We start from the raw sequence: 14,074 nt of genomic DNA on the forward strand, positions 1-14,074 counted from the left end.
GCTCCTGCTGGAGAGAGTTTCCCCCATCTGCCTCCAGCATCTCTTTGGCCTCTTGCTACCATTCCTCTCCTTTTCCAGAATAAGTGCCCTTGGGGCTGAGGTTTAGTCTGGAGCCCTGGTGTGATCTGACCCCATGCCATCAATTAGAGCCTCTTCTTGGAATCCTGTGGCTAGGAAGCTTGGGAACCTCAGCATCACAATTTTAGGAGTGAGGTAGAAGGTAGTTTCAGCTACAGTTCTTAAAAAAACAACCAATATTTCTTAAAAAAAAAAAAATGCAGAAAGAGAGCATTGCTCATGTTGCCTGCTTATAGTGTTAGTAATTAGCCTGCTACACAAAGAGTTCATTGGGACAGTTGAGCTCATTGCCCTCTTCAGAATATGAATTTCTTAACAGGCTATAAAATTGTTTTTTTTTTCTCTCAAGACAGGAGAGAAATAGCTTGGTTCAGTTGGGAATGATCACCCACAAAAGACTGCCCACAAATCATCTGCTTGCTGCCACCCTGAGACCCAAACGAGGCTTAGGACTGGCTGTTCTCTTCAGCACTGGTTGCTGGCATATAGATAGACTCATACCTTGCTTTAAGTTCACTTATTATTTACCAGTTATGATTAGGATACGAAACTTAACCTGAACTAACTATTCATGATCAAAGTATGGACATGATTTAAAGCATAAACTGTATTTCATGACGTATTTGCTCTTCCCTCAGTGTTTGCAGCACTGGGACAAAGTGTGCTTATGTATATTTGTCTGATGGAGGTATTTATGTCATGAAGATCTCAGATATCTTAAAAAAAAAAAAAAAAAAAAAAAAGTCACCTCCTTTTAAATGCATCATCTAGTAAAGGATGTTTGGGGCTGCCCTGCTTTGCATCTAACGCCAGTGTGCACACTTTCCTGATGCTCCAAATATTTTACATCCTTGATATTGGCATGGTAAAAAATACATATATCTACTGTTTTTCAACTTTCATCATCCTGGCTATACCTGCAGCTATGGTAGTTTTGGAGATTTATGCTCAAGTAATCAAGCTTAGTGTTTAATTTTGAAAGGAAAATTATCAAATTGCAGGATGTTTAATTGTAAATGAACTATACAGGTATTTTTGTTTCCCTTGAAACAATTAGCTCTGAGCAACAACATACTAATCCAGATTTTGGAGGTGCTTCAAAGTAGATTTAAGTAGGACTTGTGCCTTATTTAAATGTGAGATTTTTACCATCAGCACTCAGTGGTACAGGTACAGGCCACAGGATTTTGTAGTAATGATGAAAAGAATTTATGTATTGTTCTTTCTTACCTTGTTTAAAAGGAAAGAAAATTACCCTAACTTATTTGACAGGTGTTTTTTCCTATCTGTATCATGTGTTATACATGGATATTGATATTTCAGGAGTAGTTCTTCTCACAAGTAACATCATGCATGAATTTGTATCACTAATTTGTTGTGTTGCTGTTTGCAGTCACCTCAGTTGCTCTCTCCAACACCTACTGAGGTAATCCCCAATGCGTTTCTTCGCCTGTTCTGACCCATTTTGTGATGCATAAACCTGGTCACACTGATAACCAGCAGCGTCTGAAATGTGTGCCATCTGCAGTGCATGGGATTTTAGAATTTGTTTTTGCCAGTGTTACTTGTGTTGAATATGTTCTCTGCTTCTGCATTGTCATCTGTATGCATCTATCTCCACTGTCACCCATGTTTCATCTTTCCAAAATAAAGGTTGTGTTTTGGTCACTTCTTCAAGCTCTACTGAATAAATTACATTAAGAAACATGATTTATTTTTACATTTAAAGCTGCCAGAATGAGTTGACTTGAATTAATGCTTGGTATGCTTACTCTTCCCTTTTTATTTATTTTTTGTTACTATTCCACAACTAGTTAAAATATTTATGCTATTTGTACACACATACCTGAACTTCGAGGAATATTTTGGTGTATGTTAATGATGAATGCCAGTAATTGTTTCAGGAAGTATCACCTTTTTAGAAGCTGTGAAAGCATTTCACGTAACTCCCTGTGTGTCAGGTCAATTAAACATCAAAGGACTGGTGCATATCTCCATAACTCCAATTTTATTTATTGCAAAATTTTGGTGGTAGTGAAGAGTTCCTATTGAAGATTATAAATCACAAGCTGTCTCTATGAATACTGGTTAAAAAGAGAATTTAACTAGTCAAATGTAGTTTATTTGAAAATTCGCAAATAAATACATGCTTTATTTAATATTGGATTTCATGAGCTTGACTGAGTATTCTTTACAGAGACCAAAAGTACATAAAAGGTAAGGTCTGAAATAATGTGAAATCTTTGTGTTTAGCAAGATTACAATAATTTGTTTAAATTAGCTATCAGTTAGCTCACTATAAGGCATTTAGATTCCAGAAGTGGCACTGGTATGGAGACTGGTGCTGCCATTATTCATGTCATATTGACCATCCCATGTTATCCAGCTTTGCCATGTTTTCTGTCTTCTCTGAACACTCTGTGAAAGGGTCCTCAGGCATCATCATCTGCAAACTTGTCACTAGTTTGTTGAAGGGGTTTATTGGCAAAAATTCACTATATCATTCAACTGAGCACTTCATAGGCCATTACATAACACTCATGGTATTTATATGTAATTCCAAGACTTTGAGTGTGCTGCCAGTTCTTTTTTGAGAGATTAGAATGGATATTAAATGAAGATGCTTTATATAGAGAGGAACATCTTAAACTCAGCATGGAGGAGTTGGTGTCACAATGCCTATAGAATTCTGCATGCTTGGGAATGCACCACTTGCTCTCCTTTTGTTTTTGGTTTTTTTTTAATTTGTTTTCTGGTATGGATATTTAACCAGTAATGCTATTTACCAGTATGCAAAACTGATTTTCCATTTTTGAAAATGCAGTCAGTCTGGAGTGATGTGGAAGGGAAAAAGTGCACTTCAGCTAGAGCAGAAAATGTGATGAGTGAGATGGGGGAACGTTATACATCTCTGGAGTCAAAGATAATCCCAAAGCAGTCAAATTGGAAGCTACAGGCAGGAAGAATCTAACGATGAATGGATAGATATAATTAATTTGCCCTGATAGGAATCTGGGGGATAATGATGGGGCGAGCTAGGACCTCCTGTGTGTTTAGATGATGAATGATCCAGTGGGAGTTAAAGATGCCTGAAGATTTCCCAAGCCACCTGCTATGGGATAGCATGTTCTTCGCTTACTCCTACTGGAACAGGAGGGGCTATTATTTTTCAGAACAAGACTTTCCATAAGGGAACATCTGTATGTTACATTGATTTCACTTCACTCCAGCCATTTCTTGCCTGTAATTGGAAAGAAAATGGAATTCGCTTTTGTAGCTAGTTTGCAGAAAATTTTTTCCTTATCTAATTTATTCAGTAATGTTTTTACTGTTAAGACGACACTATGTGCAAATTGCAGTTTTAATCTAACTATAAGGAGTGAGAGGTTTAGAATGGACGTACATTTTTTGAAGTCAAGGCTTTAATGGAAAATAAGTTGTATGACTTGCATTGCACAGTGCTGCTGAATTCATTCTTAATGCAATTTATATGAGTCATTATGAGAGGTTAACTAGCTAATAATTACAATGTTTTGCTCTTAGTATTGTCTGCTGGGCAATTTATACAGCAGTCAGGTTAGCTTTTGTTATGTAGTCAAGCTAGTGAATACTGATTTTTGTGATGTCTATAACCCTTACACTGTACAATGCAGCTGTTTGTATAAGGACAAAGTAACCATAATACTGTCATACTAACCTGATCTCATCTTTCACCTAACCAAGGATGTTAATCATTATAGAAGATCAAATTGAGTGGCAAATTATACTGTCCTGAAACAGTAATTCTACAGTATTCTTTACAAATAATGCTGTCATTTTCAGTTCATGTATGCATTGACTTTCCTGTGAGCGTAGCCATTCTGTGAAACCTGGCAGTTCCAGAACTCCTTCAGTCATACTGCAGTTGAGGTGCAAAGCCGCTTTGCTTCATTGGGATTGCATGGAGCATCACAACAGCATCAAGTTCCATCTTTACTGCACAGAAATATCTGAAGTTCTAGGTGATTTGAAAGTGTTTTCTTTCCCCTAATGACGTATTTCTTCTCTTCCTCTCAGGGTGACCAAGATGACAGATCCTTCAAACAGTACAGGACATCAAGCCCTAGCTCTGCTGGCTCGCTGGGTTATGGTCGCTACACTCCAACATCCCATTCTCCTCAGCATTATAGTAGGCCAGGTAACTGAGAACCAGCATTATTTATTCTATAGATTTTTCTTCTACTTTGTCTTACTTTTTAGGTAGGACAGAAACTCCAGAAGCAGAGTTTTAGGTAGAGCAGAAGTTCGTTACAATGTACTGTTTATTGTGAACAGATAGTCTGATGGGTAGGAAGGAAAAAATTATTCACGTATTAGCATCTAGAAAAAGAAAATAAGCACCTGGAAAGCTTGATTTTTGTGTATTTGTAAACAGAAGATGGAAGAGATTTAATCCTTGTGCCTGGAAGTACATATGCAATCCACAGCTCTTTCATGGTGCAGTGTGATAGCAGCAAAAGCACACAAAGCCAGGAGAACTCTCAGGCAATTTTGTGCCCCCTCTTGTACTCCAGGATTGTGGTCCATCATGGCTCTCCTCACCTCAGTGAGGATCTGAAGAGCTAAGCAGGGGCTCTAATGACTGTTTTTTCACTTCCAGGTTGCTTCAGTTGTGAAGCTTGTAGCAGTGTTTAGTGTAGCTTGGATGTTTTTGTTGCACAGAGAGGAAGGATAACAACCCTTTTGATCTTTGCATGAGTCCCCTATGCAGAGTCCATTCCTATCTGGGCATTTTGAGGAATTTTCTCCTTCGGATAATCAACTAATTTGCTCAAAATTCAGTCTGATTTTTTTACCACTCCATCATCTGGGCTGACACAGAATATTCAGAAATTTTCTGTTATTTTCTCCTTCAATTTTGTTGGGGCTATATTATAATTATAAACTAGTTTGGAAAATTTTGAATCATTAACTTTCCAGTAGAAATGTAAATTTGTATGGGTATCAGAAGCAGTTTTTACAGAAATTGGTTGCACTGTGTTGCACTGTGCTGTCTTCGGTAAATAGAAATAAGAGTATCAATGATTTATTAGAGACAGGGATGATTAGCCTCTGCTGAAGGACTGGCAGCTGTGTCATGCCTAAGCTTAGCTGCAAACCATTATAGGAAGGAGCAAAGATGAAAGAAATTCCAAATAAAGTGTAAAGCCATATCATTTAGCTGAAATGATGCGATTTAGAGGAAATTCACAGTAACTGCTATTTTTAATAGTTGCCATTATCTCTCCAAATGTTATCAGAACATTATTACAACAAAGCGAACACAGAAAATTGACTTCTGAGAATGTTTTTCAAAGTACTTAACCACATGTCTAACTTTCAGAGCGGAGATAACTTCAGGATGTTTCTTCAAGTGCTTAAATTAGCCATGTGCTTGAGTGTTCTGGTACATGTGGACTAAATCCTACCAGTGTACACCAATGGCATTGAGAACTGGACTCACTTGTAAAAGGGCTCTCATCTAAGGAAAGGTTCTCCCCATTTCATTTCATTAGATTCATTATGAGCATATATCATTCCCTCTTGCAGCTCTGAAATATGCAGAATTTGCCTCAGAACAGCAATGCTCTTTGTGGTGCCTTTTCTGGAATATTTTCTGATGCATTACCTTGTATTAGCATTTTGTGCAACAACTGCTGAAATCCTGTGTCCATTGGCCAACACACAGTATGGCCACTGTGATGTCTTTTGACACAACAAGAAAAACATTGTATATTAAACAAAAACTATACGTTTTCTAAGCATCAGGAAGAAAATGTTCCTGAAAAAGAAGGATGGCATTGTAATTTGTGGCTTTCAGTAAGTGAACTAAATAGTTTATTTTCACTTACTCTCTGTTGCCCCCAGCTGGTACTCAGAGTCTTGGTACCAGTAGCTGCATCTCCCTGCCCCAACACCCAAGCCCTACATCTACATTCAGACATCATTACATCCCTTTCTTCAAAGGTAAGGTCCAGGAATGCAAAACCGTGCTGTGATACTGTAGACTTATTCAGATGTGTTTCACTTCTCTGTCTGTGCAAGCATGGCTTCCACTTGGATAAAATTTGTCTTAATTTTGTGCAAGTGCTTTTTGATGTACTGTGTAAGTTTCAAGAATTGAATGGGTCTGAATTTATTATTATGGTTTTTTTTGGCTTTGTTTTCAGTGAGTGTTAAGTGTATTTTGAAGGGGTAGAGGGAAGGAATTAGATTTTGTAATGAAAATGAGGGAGGGAATTAATTTTAAATCTTGTTTACTCTAAAAAGTTCATTTGAAATCTTGTTTACTCTGTGGTGTTTACCTTTACCTGATTTTAGAGACGCCGAATAAATAATAAGCTTATACATTGGATCCAGTGTTGGATCATCAGTTATCTAACCTTATAATTTTCATTTAGGGATTATCTTTATCATTTTCAGCATTACCAGAAATCTTGCCATATAAAGTTTGTTAAATCAATATAGCTGCACTGATGAGCAAATAGTCTGTGCCACATACTGTGAAGCAGAGTAACTGAGCCTAGTCTCCTAGTCTTTTTTTTTTTTTCCCAGTAGATAGTAGACAGATTAACTGTTAATGGCTTCCATGTTGCAAACAGGAGGCAGTTCTGAGGATTACCAAGAAGCTTTCAGGCAAAGGCTACTAATTTTTTAATTTTTTTTAGTTAGCTATGTAAGTAGAGGAAATAAAAGTCATTAAGTATCATCTCTCCAGGAACAATACAACTGGGGAGGAGACATGAATGGCAGACATTTTCAGTGCCTGAAAATGCCTGATTCCTTTGTACCATTTGATTTAATAGAACAAAACTATTCTTTTTGTCGTGGTAACCATTATAGAAAAGGAAGTGACCCTCTTCAGGAACCAGATCTAAAATATAAACTCAAATGAATTGCAGATGCTCATTGCCTTTGGAGAAAATGATTAGGCTCGAATGTATCCAGAAACAGTTCTGTTCAAAGTCAGCTGAATTTCACCACTGCGAATAGCAACAGAATCAGGGTTAGGTTGCTCCAGCTGAGATCCCCGGGAGAAAATTCTGAAGAGAAAAGCTGATGAGGTTAATCCTGTTGTTAACATTTCAAAGTCTACCTGTAAAATGTCTTCCCGCACCCCAAAAACCCTCACTCACACCCACATTTTTTGGAAGGCTGACTCACATACCCTGTTATTCCCTGAGTCACAGCCTGAGCAATTTTTTTTTTTTTTTTTTTTTTTTTTTTTGTGTTCCTTAAATTTGGGCAGTATTATCCAACCTGATGTACTGAGTAAGAAAACCTCTTCTGTGTGCTGTGTTGCCTGATTTCACTGAACTGAGAGCTGTTATTCAGAAGCCCACTTGCAGTTGCTTAGCAGCATTCTTGCTAAAATGAGTTTCTTTTCAGTGCTACCTGCTGTTGCTCGGAGCAGCAGCAATTATTTATTGTTGCTGTTTGGAGGAAGAAATCCTCAAGTGCCAGCTGCTTCTCCCCATACACTTATTAACAGTGATCAAAATTTTGATATTTTCTCATTCTGCAACACTTTTTATCAAGGAGCTAAAATATTTTGCAAGCAGTAACCTGTAATGCTTCACAGCACTCTTATCACATAGGCAGATATGTTTATAATCCTTATTTATAGGTAATTGGTAATTCCGAGCCCTGCAGATGTATACATTAACCACTGCTTTACACTGAGTTAATGTCTCATCCCAAAAAGTGTCATAGAATCATATCATAGAATCATAGAATGGCCTGAGTTGAAAAGGACCATAATGATCATCTAGTTTCAACCCCCTGTTATGTGCAGGATTGCCAACCAGTAGACCAGTGTCATAAGATTCTCTTCAAATTCAATTCCTCTTCAAGTTCTCTGAATTCTTTTCACTAAGCTAAAGAGTCTTTTTTCCTTATCTTGGTAAGTTTTTCAAAGATTAATGTAATTTTTTTTTTCTTTTCAAAGCGGTTGATGTGAGAAGAGCAGAGTCATAGGAACCGTTTCTTTGCTTTTAGACTAAGGTGAATGTCGCCACTCCTGTTTTTAAAAAATGAAATCACACTCAAAAAAAAAAAACAACTCTTATTAAATCCAAAAATACTACACTGGTTTATAATGCTGTAACAAATCTTTGTAAAACTAGCTTTTCACAATAATGACAAAATATTTATTTAAACTTCGGGTAGAAATTTTGCTACTCTAACGTAAAAATCCCGGAATCCTTCTTTTGATTTCACTGAGTTTGTATCATATTCTTCTTGAGAAAGGGCACAGTTCACCATTTTTCAGCATAAGTAATATAACTATAACTATGTTTCTGTTTTTAGTTCCGTGGGTTTCCCATGAAACAACATAATAGGATATTACTAGCTATTCTTTATCATGCAGATAGAATACTTGGTTGTGCCCTTTTAAGGTCTTTTGTCTTCAAAATGTCTTTAACAGCTTTCTATCAAGAGAATAATGATATATGATGTCCAAAATACCTGCATGTGGTGTAATTCTTCCTATTGAGATGATGGAACCAGAGACTGTAAAGTCTGTGCTAAGTGAAAAAATGTTTGCTTAAGCCATGGTGGAAACCATTGTAACCGTTGTGCCTTTCTAGTGTAGAAACACAGCTTCCATTTATTTGACTTTGAAGTCCTCAGGAGAGTTAGTCACTGGACTTCAAAAAACTTGGTCTCACTTAATGTTCCATGTGCAAACAGATAGTGAAGGATCCAGTTTCAGGAGTAATCTCTGACATCTTTATTAGGCCAGTGCTCCTTTCTGTTCAAATCCAAGTCAGGGAATGTAGACAGCTCTTACTGCAATTTCTTATCAAATTTCCTATCCTTTCAGATAAAGAAAAGCCAACAGGGAAGGAGATATAAACAGTGTTACACTTTTCCTCCCAGTCCCTTGAGAAGTATGGAAAGGGAGCATGGTTTGAGCTCTGGTCAGTTGGCTGTACACACACAAGGTTCAAAGAGCAGGCTATCCTGTCAGTAGCCAAAATACACAAGAAGGACTTTGTGGTTGATGCTGAAGTTCAAAGTAAACTTTTCCAGATTCTTTCCAAATTAAACAAAATTCAGGGAAGAGTTTGTGGTTCTGGGTTTTTGCCCTGCACTGACCAGGAGATCGGATCACATCCTGCAGCTGTTTGTGGCAGAAGACAAAACCAACAGTCTAAAACATTGCTCTCTTCAGTCATTTCATTTTATCAGTGACCTTATTTGAGGTTCTTCAGCGTATACCAGGAGACCCTTGAAAGAAACAGATTCTTGGTGGAACCTTATTTTAGAGACTTACTGTAGGCTAGATTATGTGGCTATCTGGAGTTTCTACATGTGAAAATTCTACATGGATCTTCCATTTACTTTTTTATTAAATACTTACTTTTGAGTGCAAAAAGTGAACCACAGCTACTCTCTGTGTTTCTCCAAGTCAGTGACAAAAATCTAACTATAATTTAAATGTGCATCAGCTTGTAGAAGTGGACTGTTAGAAGAACCTTTTTCCTCGTTTCAGCCATAATTCTTCCATTTTGAGCAAGTGATAGCTCTGCAAACTACTCCAGACAGGTGATGTTTGCATAGAGAAGTTTGCAGACTTGTCATCTGGTTTGCATTTGCCTCCTGTTTTCTTGCAAGTTTATTCATCCTAATTAATGTTTCCTCCTGAGACCCTGAATGTGCTACTGATATTCTATCCCTGAAGAACAATTGTATGGGAGTGCAATACTAGCACCTTGTGATTGTTGCTCAAGGAGGTGGTTGTACATGCAAATCATATGTGAATATGTTTTTAAAATTATGCTAATTTTTAAGTAAATGAGGAATAAATACACTGTGAAAGTCACTTGAAAACTTTCTTTTTCTTTTTAAATAAAAAAAAAATGGTAACATAACTTTGGGTGAATGACATAAGATTTTTAAGGTTATTGGTGTTGTCAGGAACTTTACTTAAGTAAAAACTACTATTCTTTGTATTCAAACTTGGAGTGAAGTGGAGACTACTTCTGCTTAGTAGGGATGGCCAAGCATATGAGCAGCAAGCGGCAAAGAAGGAATTAATAAATGTGCAGTGAAAATCTGTCAACACTGCTTTCCTTCCAAGAGTAAATCAGGAGTCAAGAAACTGAATAACCATCTGGTTCCTTGAGTGAGGACAACCTGACTGCAGAACGGTGGTGCTTACCAGACTTTTAGTAATTCCATAATTCTTCCCTTACTTTTTGGAAGGACCATAGGCCATCATCTTTCACATTTGCTATTTCAATTTCTCAGCTGCTCTGATATATTTTTTTCCAATCACTTATTGCTGTTCCTGTGTATGCAGTGCTAATGGCTGAGTGGCTTTTGATTTTAATTTTTTTACTGACTGTAAAAACACCTGACAAAATTTAGAGCTGATCCGTTAGTGTACTGTCATGATCTCACCTGGCCTGCTTCTCCCACTGAACTCAGTGGCTCTGCACTATTGATTTCAGTGGAATATGTCCAGGCTGTTCTTGGTGACAGATCATTGACCACACATCCACTGCTTGTTAACAGAGACCTAGCAAGGGTTCAGCAAACACCCACTCCATGGGCATAAGCATAACCTAGATTGCTATGGTAATCCAGTAGTTCTATGGTGTGAAACTTCCCCTTTCTGAAGGCAGAACTCTGTTACAAATCTAGCTCTCTGAGCTGCTGCGCTTCCTTTCCCCCAAGAAAACTTGCTATAATTTTACCATTAGTGTCCATTAAATTTGTGCTCCATCTACACTAAAACAATAACAGCAAATTAACAACTGTTTCATGTTAAAATAAATGTCATGTTTGGCTTTCAGTTGCTTAACAGTGCTGTAAATTAACTGGATTTTACAAGTCCCAAAAAAGTAGAGCTTTACTTTTTTGTTTGCTGAGCAGCACTATAATGCCATAGAGTGTACTTTGGGGAAATAAACTAAGAGGAAATGAATGGCACCTAGGGAACATTTGACAAAACAAGTGAAAAAATGTATGCAGATCAATATTGTACATATCTTCAAATTTTGTCAAGTGACTGTGGCATTATAGATCCATGACTTGATAATCCAACTTTGTTTGCATAAATATAAAATGCTGTGGCATGTTACCTGTGGGGAAAGTTTGTGATTAAGGACCAAATTTCAGCTTTTTGTTATTTTTGTTACTGATATGTGCAGGAACATTTTATGTAACCATTACTTCTGGGTTTTTTTGGTCTAGTCCTGCTTTGAGATATTTTAAATACTACTGAATTATTTTATTTTTAGTTTTAAGGACAGGCTATGAACCATAGCATTAAAGTTTTCAAAAACAAAAACTTGTTTTCAAAAGCTGTGCAGAACATATTACAAGACTGTAGATGTGCTTATCTGTTTGTTTTGTTCATGACAGTGTTTTTGAAAGAAGAGCTTTAGTATCAAAGACAGGATGCAAGGCTGCAGTTTAATCTGATACTATCTATCAGATGTTCATTGTTTAGATGTTTGGCAATTGAGCCAGAATGTTGTACTGAAAAATAATGAATTTCATACTTATTTGAAATTGTTGGATTAACAAGTCATATTGAACAAGCCTTTATGCTTGAAATACTCTACTTTGCTTTCCATTTTTTTTCTTGTATCTGCTTTCTTTGCTCTTCCCCTTGGAGGCAGTGAAAGTGGTCGGAGCACTCCAAGCTTATCCATGTACTCAGACAGCAAATCTTCACCTTCTGTCTATCAGCAGGCTCCTAGGCATTTCCATATTCCAGGTAGGCTTTCACTGCCTAGCGTTTGATCTTCAATTGCTGGCACATGTTTGTTGTGTTCTAAATGGATTTGTTCTTTGTTTGGTTGTTGTTTGTTTGTGGTTTTTTTTTTTTGGTTTTTTTTTTTGCATTTATTTGTGAACTTAGATCTGCAAGACAAGAAAAATATTCATGAGTGAAATCTGTTGTCTGTTAAGTTTACTCTCAGAAATAAAGGAGTTAGAGTGCTGCATGATATATATATATGTATATAAAATTACATTAGATAGCACATGTTATTAAGCCTCCAAGATATAATTATTTATACTGCCAACGCTGCAGAAGTTTTGTTTTGTTTTGTTTTAAATTATTCTTTTCTTTATTCATCCACTTTCAGAATTAGAGAATCATGTTAATATAGACATTGAAAACTGAAAGATTTTGGGCCCCATGAAGCTCTGGGGCTCATTTTGGACCCATGAAGACTGTCTTTGTACACATACTGTTTTCAAGTTCGCATTCAGTTACAAGCATTCCGAATTTACATCCACACTGCCTACTTTTTTTAAATTATGTTTAACTTCTGGGATTAGTGTTTCTATGAGCACACTGTAATTGGGAATTGTATCCGCTCAGGTGTGTAGTACTAAGAATTTCTAACATGGGAATGATACAGGAACACTGGACTGTTGCCCTAGGGGCTTTCCAAAAGTTTCTGGAAGGCCAGGTCAGCTATACAACTCAACATATGGTCATGATATGAAATTCATACAAGAATATTAGACATTTGTGGTATAGATATCTATATTTGACTGTGTACTTCCATTATAGTTAATAGAGGAACAGTTCCTTTTCAATTGTGACTGTTACAGTAGTTTGTTCTACAATTACATTAATTTTCTTTTACATAGTAGCAAGTATAAGCAGTTTATCTTTGTTTTCTAAGAAGTATATATTGGTTTTGCAGCATTCAAGGCATCTGAAAGCATTTTGAGGGACAGAAGAGTGGTTCATATAATTTAGATTGGCATAGACTACCTAAATATTTTAAATATATAAATATGATGGGCAAGTCTTCACTCTGGCATAATAACCACTGAAAGACAAATTAGTGATGTAATCTTCTGTTGTCTTTTCTCAAGTGTTTGCATTTTAGTGCTGTTGACAGGAGATGAGACCAGCGTAGTTTGAACTGCTTGCTTACTCTTTTGTTCTTTCCTTTCTCTTTCCTCTTCCTCAGACACTGGCGTAAAAGATAACATCTATAGGAAACCTCCTATCTACAAACAGCATGGTACAGTCTGCTTTTCTCTGTCGCAGTTTCTCTACACATAATTGTAAAGAAATGCATGTTGCTTGTGATTGTTTGCTGTTTCCTTTTCATTTCATTATCTCGAAATCCTCATAATCTAAAATAGAAAAAAAGGTAAGATAAAAATGACATAGTATTTTGTATAACATGATATCCAAAGATTCTGTGAATTCTCTAAAACTAGAATTAAGATATTTTGACTTGTCTTTGTAATTTAGAGGAGATATTTACTTAAAAGCAGTTTTCTCATATATGAAAAGAAATAAAATATGTACATATAGGAAGTTGCTCTTCTATATTCACACCATGCCTTGGAATGTCCAGTTTTTTGCAAGTAATTCTGACTTCTCTTTCACTGGAGAAAAAGTGTTTATTGATAACTGATGTATGCCATAGAGTCATGGAATATCAAGAGTTGAAAGGGATCCACAAGGAGCATTGAGTCCAACTTCTAAATGAAATATCTACTTAACTTCAAGCTTCATATTATTAGGATATAGTATTAAGATCTAATATAATCACATTGTGACAGTTAGAAATGAATCTAGTAGGTGATAATGGTGGCAAAATACGATTAGAAAACTTTTGGTAGACCCAGCAAAAAGGCACATTGTTGATGAAAGCAAGATAGAAGTTGTACCATTCTTCATGACAATAGGAAGTCTCTATTGGAGCAATCCTGTCATCTCCACAGCACCTTCTGAGGAAAAAAAAGCTTCCCACATTGCATGCAGGAGTAAGAAAGCCTCACATATCTGTTCTCACATACTCTAACAGATAGTTGATAGCTTTCTGTGAGTGAAAGGTTAGGAAACTGTGCATACATCACTGGCCTTGTCAGAACAAGGAAAATATATTTAAACATTTTCCTGTTGTGGTTAAGAGAGGGCTGATTTTAAAGTACTTGATTGCCATAGTCAAAAATAAGCTTTTTTTATATTAATTTTTTCATATTA

The 14,074-nt window shown here is 36.5% G+C and overlaps 1 protein-coding gene across 7 annotated transcripts in view; it reads left to right on the forward strand.

The window, feature by feature from the left end:
* Positions 1–14,074, forward strand: part of ABLIM2 (actin binding LIM protein family member 2) — a 139,459-nt gene that overhangs the window by 94,415 nt on the left and 30,970 nt on the right. For 4 of the 7 annotated variants that reach the window (XM_042811918.1, XM_042811921.1, XM_042811922.1 and 1 more), the window contains 3 exons: positions 4,135–4,255; positions 11,729–11,830; positions 13,047–13,100. In XM_042811918.1, coding sequence (XP_042667852.1) covers positions 4,135–4,255; positions 11,729–11,830; positions 13,047–13,100 — 277 coding nt within the window. Of the gene's footprint in view, positions 1–4,134; positions 4,256–5,964; positions 6,064–11,728; positions 11,831–13,046; positions 13,101–14,074 lie in introns of all 7 variants that reach the window. The other 3 variants (XM_042811924.1, XM_042811920.1, XM_042811923.1) reach the window with 3 other exon arrangements.

Source organism: Centrocercus urophasianus, unplaced genomic scaffold (genome assembly GCF_019232065.1).
Source record: "Centrocercus urophasianus isolate 14NV4802_14NV808 unplaced genomic scaffold, USGS_Curo_1.0 seq_13, whole genome shotgun sequence".
Taxonomy (NCBI): domain Eukaryota; kingdom Metazoa; phylum Chordata; class Aves; order Galliformes; family Phasianidae; genus Centrocercus; species Centrocercus urophasianus.